Source organism: Coregonus clupeaformis, chromosome 24 (genome assembly GCF_020615455.1).
Source record: "Coregonus clupeaformis isolate EN_2021a chromosome 24, ASM2061545v1, whole genome shotgun sequence".
Classification (NCBI taxonomy): Eukaryota; Metazoa; Chordata; class Actinopteri; order Salmoniformes; family Salmonidae; genus Coregonus; species Coregonus clupeaformis.
Genome location: NC_059215.1, coordinates 53,577,759 through 53,587,134, shown reverse-complemented (window position 1 = coordinate 53,587,134; position 9,376 = coordinate 53,577,759). Strand labels below are relative to the sequence as shown.

Here is a 9,376-nt window from a genome sequence, read left to right as displayed (position 1 = left end):
ACACCGTTTTGGTTGGCCTGCACATAGGCATATACTACATACATAGGCATATAATACACAGCCTCCACTGCAAAGTGGACTGGACTCTTTACAAATCGTTACATTGTGTATATAACGACTTGAGTTCACCAATCACGGTGCTCTGTGGTGTGGCGCGCAGTCAATGACCAATGATGGTAGTGCTTCATCCAATGTAACAGTTTTTGACCGTTTGAATAAAGACACTTCTTGTACCAGAGCTTGTCAATGTAGCTAGTTAGCGAACGCCTGGTCAAGCCAGCTAGCTAGCTAAATCTAGCTAACCTACTTTGCTAAGATGAACTCCTGTGCCAAATTGTTCATTTTGATAGCCATCGCAGGAGTTTGTGTTATCTTGTATTTGGCCACTTTGGAGGAAATGTTTACAGCGGACCGTAAGTAGCTAGCACAGAGTTTAGCTTAGCTAACGTTAGTAAACAAACATTCCTTGGCTGATATACCTGTATTATACTAGGTGTATTATATATACACACATATACACCTGTATTATTTTCTGCCTATACAAACGAAATCATGATTCAATACAATGTTTTAGCCTATTCAAATATGCTGATGATATGGCTCTAGTTGTCCTTCAGCTTGAGGGGGAGACTATAATGAAAACCTGTATTTTAATCATGCCATGTCTCTTCAGAACTGGTGCCAGGAAAGTGCCCTGGTAATCAATGTTGGTAAAACAAAATAGATAATTTCCAACAAAAAGGACTCCTCCCTATTCAAACCTGTTACTGTCAGTGGTCAACCTGTTACGTTAGCTAGTTGACAGTACGAAATACTTGGGCACTCTGAATTGTACTATGAACACTGACTATATTTTTAGGAGGCAACGCTGGATTTTTACCTGATTAGGAACTTAAACAGCTTCGGTGTGAGCTAGCACAATTTTGAAATGGTGTACAAAAGTCTGGTAGAAAGTATTCTTTGCTTCAATATGACCACATGGTATGGCAACCTTAGTGCCAAGAACAGCAAAAGACTGTCCAGAGTAGTAGTGACATATGTGCTAGAGGAAAGCACTGACCATTACAAATGACCCCTCCCACCCACTATTCCCAGAGTTTGAGAAGCACCAATCAGGGAGGGGGTTTAGGATGCCGAGGGCTACTAAGAATATATACAAAACGTATTTTGTTTCAAGTGCAATAAGCACATTAAATGCTGAATCAGAACTGGACTTTCGTTTTGTACTGCATAATGAAATTCATTGTGATGATGAGTTTTTTGTTGTTGTTGATGGTCTCGGACCATGATGCACATTTTAATGACTGAAATCACGTACAGTTGAAGTCGGAAGTTTACATACACTTAGGTTGGAGTCATTCAAACTCGTTTTTCAACCACTCCACAAATGTCTTGTTAACGGTTAGGGCATCTACTTTGTGCATGACACAAGTAATTTTTCCAACAATTGTTTACAGACAGATTACTTCACTTATAATTCACTGTATCACAATTCCAGCGGGTCAGAAGTGTACATACACTAAGCTGACTGTGCCTTTAAACAGCTTGGAAAATTCCAGAAAATGATGTCATGGCTTTAGAAGCTTCGGATAGGCTAATTGACATCATTTGAGTCAATTGGAGGTGTACCTGTGGATGTATTTCAAGGCCTACCTTCAAACTCAGTACCTCTTTGCTTGACATCATGGGAAAATCAAAAGAAATCAGCCAAGACCTCAGAAAAAATTGTAGACCTCCACAAGTCTGGTTCATCCTTGGGAGCAATATCCAAATGCCTGAAGGTACCACGTTCATCTGTACAAACAATAGTACGCAAGTATAAACACCATGGGACCACGCAGCCGTCATACCGCTAAGGAAGGAGACGCGTGCTGTCTCCTAGGGATGAATGTACTTTGGTGTGAAAAGTGCAAATCAATCCCAGAACAACAGCAAAGGACCTTGTGAAGATACTGGAGGAAACAGGTACAAAAGTATCTCTATCCACAGTACAACGAGTCCTATATCGACATAACCTGAAAGGCCGCTCAGCAAGGAAGAAGCCACTGCTCCAAAACCGCCATAAAAAAAGCCAGACTACGGTTTGCAACTGCACATGGGGACAAATATCTTACTTTTTGGAGAAATGTCCTCTGGTCTGATGAAACAAAAATAGAACTGTTTGGCCATAATGACCATCGTTATGTTTGGAGGAAAAAGGGGGTGGCTTGCAAGCCGAAGAACACCATCCCAACCGTGACGCACGGGGGTGGCAGCATCATGCTGTGGGGGTGCTTTGCTGCAGGAGGGACTGGTACACTTCACAAAATAGATGGCATCTTGAGGAAGGAAAATTATGTGGATATATTGAAGCAACATCTTAAGACATCAGTCAGGAAGTTAAAGATTGGTTGCAAATGGGCAGAACTGAAAAAGTTTGTGCGAGCCAGGAGGCCTACAAACCTGACTCAGTTACACCAGCTCTGTCAGGAGGAATGGGCCAAAATTCACCCAACTTATTGTGGGAAGCTTGTGGAAGGCTACCTGAAACGTTTGACCCAAGTTAAACAATATAAAGGCAATGCTACCAAATACTAATTTAGTGTATGTAAACTTCTGACCCACTGGGAATGTGATGAAATAAATAAAAGCTGAAATAAATCATTCTCTCTACTATTATTCTGACATTTCACATTCTTAAAATAAAGTGGAGATCCTAACTGACCTAAAACAGGGAATTTTTACTAGGATTAAATGTCAGGAATTGTGAAAAACTGAGTTTAAATGTATTTAGCTAAGGTGTATGTAAATTCCGACTTCAACTGTAGATGACTAGGTGCCCTTCAGTCTTGTTAATGATGATGATGATGATTAATGTCTTTGACCATTCATGTATTTTAAATGAGGATCTCTTCATGATGATTACAGTTTTAGACCAATGACGCAACACATAGGAACATTGAACTGCACCGGTACGATAACACTTTTGTACTTTGTATGGTTTATTTATTGATCTCGAGAATTATGCGCTCATGATGGTGTATTAATCTTGGTTTTTATGTGATGAAGCCCAAGAAAAATTTCCACATTGCGACAGTAAAGTTTTCCTAATTCTAATTCTATAAGGGGCTCAGCTAAACTGACGTACAGAACAAGTATTTGATACACTGCCGATTTTGCAGGTTTTCCTACTTACAAAGCATGTAGAGATCTGTAATTTTTATCATAGGTACATTTCAACTGTGAGAGACGGAATCTAAAACAAAAATCCAGAAAATCACATTGTATGATTTTTAAGTAATTAATTTGCATTTTATTGCATGACATAAGTATTTGATCACCTACCAACCAGTAAAAATTCCGGCTCTCACAGACCTGTTAGTTTTTCTTTAAGAAGCCCTCCTGTTCTCCACTCATTACCTGTATTCACTGCACCTGTTTGAACTTGTTACCTGTATAAAATACACCTGTCCACACACTCAATCAAACAGACTCCAACCTCTCCTCAATGGCCAAGACCAGAGAGCTGTGTAAGGACATCAGGGATAAAATTGTAGACCTGCACAAGGCTGGGATGGGCTACAGGACAATAGGCAAGCAGCTTGGTGAGAAGGCAACAACTGTTGGCGCAATTATTAGAAAATGGAGGAAGTTCAAGATGACGGTCAATCACCCTCAGTCTGGGGCTCCATGCAAGATCTCACCTCGTGGGGCATCAATGATCATGAGGAAGGTGAGGGATCAGCCCAGAACTACACGGCAGGACCTGATCAATGACCTGAAGAGAGCTGGGACCACAGTCTCAAAGAAAACCATTAGTAACACACTACGCCGTCATGGATTAAAATCCTGCAGCGCACGCAAGGTCCCCCTGCTCAAGCCAGTGCATGTCCAGGCCCGTCTGAAGTTTGCCAATGACCATCTGGATGATCCAGAGGAGGAATGGGAGAAGGTCATGTGGTCTGATGAGACAAAAATAGAGCTTTTTGGTCTAAACTCCACTTGCCGTGTTTGGAGGAAGAAGAAGGATGAGTACAACCCCAAGAACACCATCCCAACCGTGAAGCATGGAGGTGGAAACATCATTCTTTGGGGATGCTTTTCTGCAAAGGAGACAGGACGACTTCACCGTATTGAGGGGAGGATGGATGGGGCCATGTATCGCGAGATCTTGGCCAACAACCTCCTTCCCTCAGTAAGAGCATTGAAGATGGGTCGTGGCTGGGTCTTCCGGCATGACAACGACCCGAAACACACAGCCAGGGCAACTAAGGAGTGGCTCCGTAAGAAGCATCTCAAGGTCCTGGAGTGGCCTAGCCAGTCTCCAGACCTGAACCCAATAGAAAATCTTTGGAGGGAGCTGAAAGTCTGTATTGCCCAGCGACAGCCCCGAAACCTGAAGGATCTGGAGAAGGTCTGTATGGAGGAGTGGGCTCCCTGCTGCAGTGTGTGCAAACCTGGTCAAGACCTACAGGAAACGTATGATCTCTGTAATTGCAAACAAAGGTTTCTGTACCAAATATTAAGTTCTGCTTTTCTGATGTATCAAATACTTATGTCATGCAATATGCAAATGCAAATTAATTACTTAAAAATCATATAATGTGATTTTCTGGATTTTTGTTTTAGATTCCGTCTCTCACAGTTGAAGTGTACCTATGATAAAAATTACAGACCTCTACATGCTTTGTAAGTTGGAAAACCTGCAAAATCGGCAGTGTATCAAATACTTGTTCTCCCCACTGTAGCTATCTGTCATAGCTAGCCTAATCATAATGCTACTCCATTGCTGGTATTTATGTTTTTGTTGCCATACATAGGATTGTCAGTAAAGTTAGGCCTACTTGTGTGGTAACGTTTCCCCAGCCCGATCAGCTTCATGTACCAACTCAAATGGCTGGGCTGTCTGCCATTAGCCAGAAGCAGCTACATAGGCCGAAGCACAAACTCAGGATTGTGGTTCTTGTCATCATATTTAGTGAATTGTGGAAAGAGACCAGAGAGACCATCAACGATGATGCCATCTGACTATGATGATAATGGTGGTGGTCGGTTCGTTGGTGGCACTCCAATTGACCCTAGTATTTGGCCATGGCAAGTCTCCATCATGCACCGCCCGACCGCAGCAGATCCTTTCCAGCATCACTGTGGAGGAGTCATCATCAGCCAGGACTGGATACTGACAGCTGCCATATGTGTTCATGCACCACAGCATCGGTATATACACACGACAGCATATATTAAGTGTCTACCATTTAGCTACTTTAGCAGTTGTCTTTTTCAGAAACATTTCTTTTGCGCTTTTTGTTGCAGCCATTCGAGCAACCTGGTAGTCAAAGCTGGGACCACGGATGCAAACCACAATGACGCTAACACACAGGAATTACAAATTGAGAGGATAGTTCGGCACAAGCGTTTTAATCCTATCACACTGCGATACAACATTGCACTTCTGAAGTTGAAACCCTCCCTTGTATTCAACACCTTTGTGGATGGAATTTGCATCCCAGATGACTCCAATGTTGAAGAACATCATTACAGTATCTGCCACATCACAGGCTATGCAGGGCCCAATGGTAAGTCCTACAACAAAATTACACTGCTTTACATCGGCAAAGTAGAGCTGGCCACAGCCTGCTGCAGGGGGCTTGAAATGATGGTCAGACATAAGTTAGAGCAGTGGTTCCCAACCAGGGGTACTAGGCCTATCCACAGGGGGTACTTGAGAAGACTCATGAGACCATAGGCCTACTGGTAAAATGCACGAGGGGGTACTTCAGGGGTACTCCGGGCAGAGCAAAATTCAGTTGGTGGTAGTCTAACCATTGGGTTAGACTATAGATATAAAACAGTTCTCTCTCTATGGGTTAGACTTAGAGTACTATTTGCCAGACAGCTGGTGGTTAATTTAGAGGAAAATGTTGTTTTTTAATAGCAGTCAGTCTGCTTCTTTCTATAACTATCATATACACTTAGTATACCAAACATTAGGAACACCTTCCTAATATTGAGTTGTGTTGCACCCCTTTTCCCTCAGAATAGGCACAATTCGTCGGTGCATGGACTCTACAAGGTGTCGAAAGCATTCCACAGGGATGCTGGCCCGTGTTGACTCCAATGCTTCCCACAGTTGTGTCAAGTTGGCTGGTTGTCTTTTGGGTGGTGGACCATTCTTGATTCACACTGTAAAACTGTTGAGCGTGAAAAACCCAGCAGCGTTGCTGTTCTTGACACAAACCGGTGCACCTGGCACCTACTACCATAACCCATTCAAAGGCCTATTTACATATTTTGTCTTGCCCATTCACCCTCTGAATAACACACAATCCACGTCAAGGCTTAAAAATCCTTCTTTAACCTGTCTCCTCCCCTTCATCTACACTGATTGAAGTGGATTTAACAAGTGACATCAATAAGGGATCATAGCTTTCACCTGAATTCACCTGGTCAGTCTGTCATGGAAAGAGAAGGTGTCCTTAATGTTTTGTACTCTCAGTGTATTAAAAACAAAACGATTATAGTGTATAAGCCTTTAACACAAATCACGGTTAACCTATTTGCTCTTTGACAGCAAACACCAGCATTTTACAAGAAGCCGAAGTGAAGGAAATTGGCAATCCCAGGTGTAACATGCCTACCTGGCAGAACTACAAAGTGGCTAGGGACATGTTTTGTATGCCTCATCCCAGTGGCATGGGTGGTCCTGATGGTTGTGAGGTAAACCGAGGCCGAAACAACCCGTTACGTTCAGACATGGGATGCGTCCCAAATGGCACCCTATTCCCTGCACCACTTTCGACCAGAGCCCTGGCCCATTTGGGACGCAGTCATGTCCTACACTTTGTTTAATCTCCGAATTACATTTTAGATAACGTGTTAGTTAGGAATCATGGATTACATCAGTTATACACAGAAAATAGTTATAAACGCAACACGTAAAAGTGTTGTTTCATGTTTCAAGAGCTGAAATAGAAGATCCCAGAAATGTTTCATATGCACAAAAAGCTTTTTTCTCTCAAATTTGTTTACATCCCTGTTAGTGAGCGTTTCTCTTTTGCCAGGATAATCCATCCACCTGACAGGTGTGGTATATCAAGAAGCTGATTAAACAGCATAATCATTATACAAGTGCACCTTGTGCTGGGGACAATATAAGGCCACTCTAAAATGTGCAGTTTTGTCACAACACAATGCTACAGATGTCTCAAGTTGAGGGAGCGTGCTATTTGCATGCTTACTGCAGGAATGTCCACCAGAGCTGTTGCCAGAAAATTGAATGTTAATTTCTCTACCATAAGCCGCCTCCAACGTCGTTTTAAAGAATTTGGCAGTACGTCCAAACAGCCTCACAACCGCAGACCACGTGTATGGCGGTTTGCTAATGTCAACGTTGTGCACAAAGTGCCCCATGGTGGCAGTGGGGTTATGGTTTGGGCAGGCATAAGCTATGGACAACGAACACAATTGCATTTTATCGATGGCAATTTGAATGCACAGAGATACCGTGATGAGATCCTGAGGCCCATTGTCGTGCCATTCATCCGCCACCATCATATTTTACATTTATGTCATTTAGCAGACGCTCTTATCCAGTTAGTGAGTGCATACATTTTTCATACTGGCCCCCCGTGGGAACCAAACCCACAACCCTGGCGTTGCAAGCGCCATGCTCTACCAACTGAGCTACATCACCTCATGTTTCAGCATGATAATGCACGGCCCCATGTCGCAAGGATCTGTACAAAATTCCTGGAAGCTGAAAATGTCCTAGTTCTTCAATGGCCTGCATACTCACCAGACATGTCACCCATTGAGCAGGTTTGGGATGCTCTGGATCGACAGTGTGTTCCAGTTCCTGCCAATATCCAGCAACTTCGCACAGCCATTGAAGAGGAGTAGGACAACATTCCACAGGCCACACTCAACAGCCTGATCAACTCTATGCGAACGGGATGTGTCACGCTGCATGAGGCAAATGGTGGTCACACCAGATACTGACTGGTTTTCTTATCCACGCCCCTACTTTTTTTTTTTTCAAGGTACAGTATCTGTGACCAACAGATGCATATCAGTATTCCCAGGCATGTGAAATCCATAGATTAGGGCCTAATGAATTTATTTCAATTGACTGATTTCCTTATATGAACTGTAACTCCCGAGTGGCGCAGTGGTCTAAGGCACTGCATCGCAGTGCTAGCTGTGCCACTAGAGATCCTGGTTCGAGTCCAGGCTCTGTCGCAGCCGGCCGCGACCGGGAGACCCATGGGCGGCGCACAATTGGTCCAAGGTAGGGGCGGGTTTGGCCGGCAGGGATGTGGGTTCGTTTCCCACGGGGGGCCAGTATAAATATATATTTTTTTAAACATGCATTCACTAACTGTAAGTCGCTCTGGATAAGAGTGTCTACTAAAATGTTAAATGGTTGCATGTTGTGTTTATATTTTTGTTCAGTATAGTTATGATTTAAAAATACATGTTATGATAATGAATATTCTTCTAAGAAAATCACCTCCTGAAAGAACAGGAATCCCAAGTCACAAAGTACTTATGTTATGTTTAAATGTTTGCTTATCGCTTGTTGTTCTCAGATGAATCTTGGGGGCCCTGTGAGCTGCTTTATGCCTGCAAAGAACCGCTACTACGTCTATGGGGTGCGGGTGTATACCAAGGACTGTGGTGTGCCTCGGCAGGCCAACATTTACCTCAGAGTGAGCAAGCATTTCTACTGGATTCAAAGAGAACTTGGGAACAGCGCCCCCCCATCCTTGCTCCATTTCACTCTTTGGCCATTTTTGTGCTTTTTGCTGTCCAGCTTAGCTAAAATAGTGATTTGACAGTTTCCACACCAGTTAAATGTTGTGTTAATTTTTTAAATAATTTCATTTGAGAGCAGTCTAAATATTGAAAACTAAACATATACTATAAATAAATAAAAGTATGGAGCAAAGGATGTTGAGTGCTGTTAAAGCTTAAATGTTAAGCTTTGATATCTCAGATGACACAAATGAAGTTGAGTCCCCGCCACACACTTACAATAATACCAAAAGTCAGGTAGGGTAAGGTGACATACCTCCAGGTCATGATGACTGACTCAGCCCCCCATGGGCAGGATGCCCCTGGTGGCAGGGAGAGCAGCACCATAGGCACCAGGCTTGGATGGGCAGGTGAATAGTAGAGACAGTCAAATGTTTGCCATGAAACACCCAGATAGATGTTACTGTACAAAGTTAATTTTTTGTCGATGCAGATTTTAGAAAATGTGTTGCCTTGCTGTTAAATCTTTGATATCTCAGATTACACTAATTAAATAGACTTTCCCCCCACATACAGTGGGGAAAAAAAGTATTTAGTCAGCCACCAATTGTGCAAGTTCTCCCACTTAAAAAGATGAGAGGCC

General features: G+C 42.9%; 1 protein-coding gene across 2 annotated transcripts; it reads left to right on the top strand.

Moving 5' to 3' along the window:
• Positions 1-222: 222 nt before the first annotated feature.
• On the top strand, positions 223-8,934 carry LOC121537850 (chymotrypsin-like elastase family member 1). 2 transcript variants are annotated; one of them, XM_041845456.2, is made up of 5 exons: positions 223-413; positions 4,959-5,196; positions 5,293-5,555; positions 6,551-6,696; positions 8,568-8,934. In XM_041845456.2, the coding sequence occupies exons 1-5, from the start codon at positions 317-319 to the stop codon at positions 8,811-8,813; spliced, it is 990 nt and encodes a 329-aa protein (XP_041701390.1). In that variant the 5' UTR covers positions 223-316; the 3' UTR covers positions 8,814-8,934. The 2 variants fall into 2 exon arrangements, with proteins under 2 accessions (XP_041701390.1, XP_041701391.1); XM_041845457.2 differs by lacking the exon at positions 6,551-6,696 and having other exon boundaries at positions 8,568-8,933.
• Positions 8,935-9,376: the final 442 nt, after the last annotated feature.

Bases quoted from the DNA above. Each gene is read 5' to 3' on its own strand.
- LOC121537850 (XM_041845456.2), top strand. From the start codon at position 317: ATGAACTCCTGTGCCAAATTGTTCATTTTGATAGCCATCGCAGGAGTT. The intron at 5,556-6,550 runs GTAAGTCCTACA...GCTCTTTGACAG, and splicing joins AGGCTATGCAGGGCCCAATG to CAAACACCAGCATTTTACAA. The intron at 6,697-8,567 runs GTAAACCGAGGC...TGTTGTTCTCAG, and splicing joins GTGGTCCTGATGGTTGTGAG to ATGAATCTTGGGGGCCCTGT.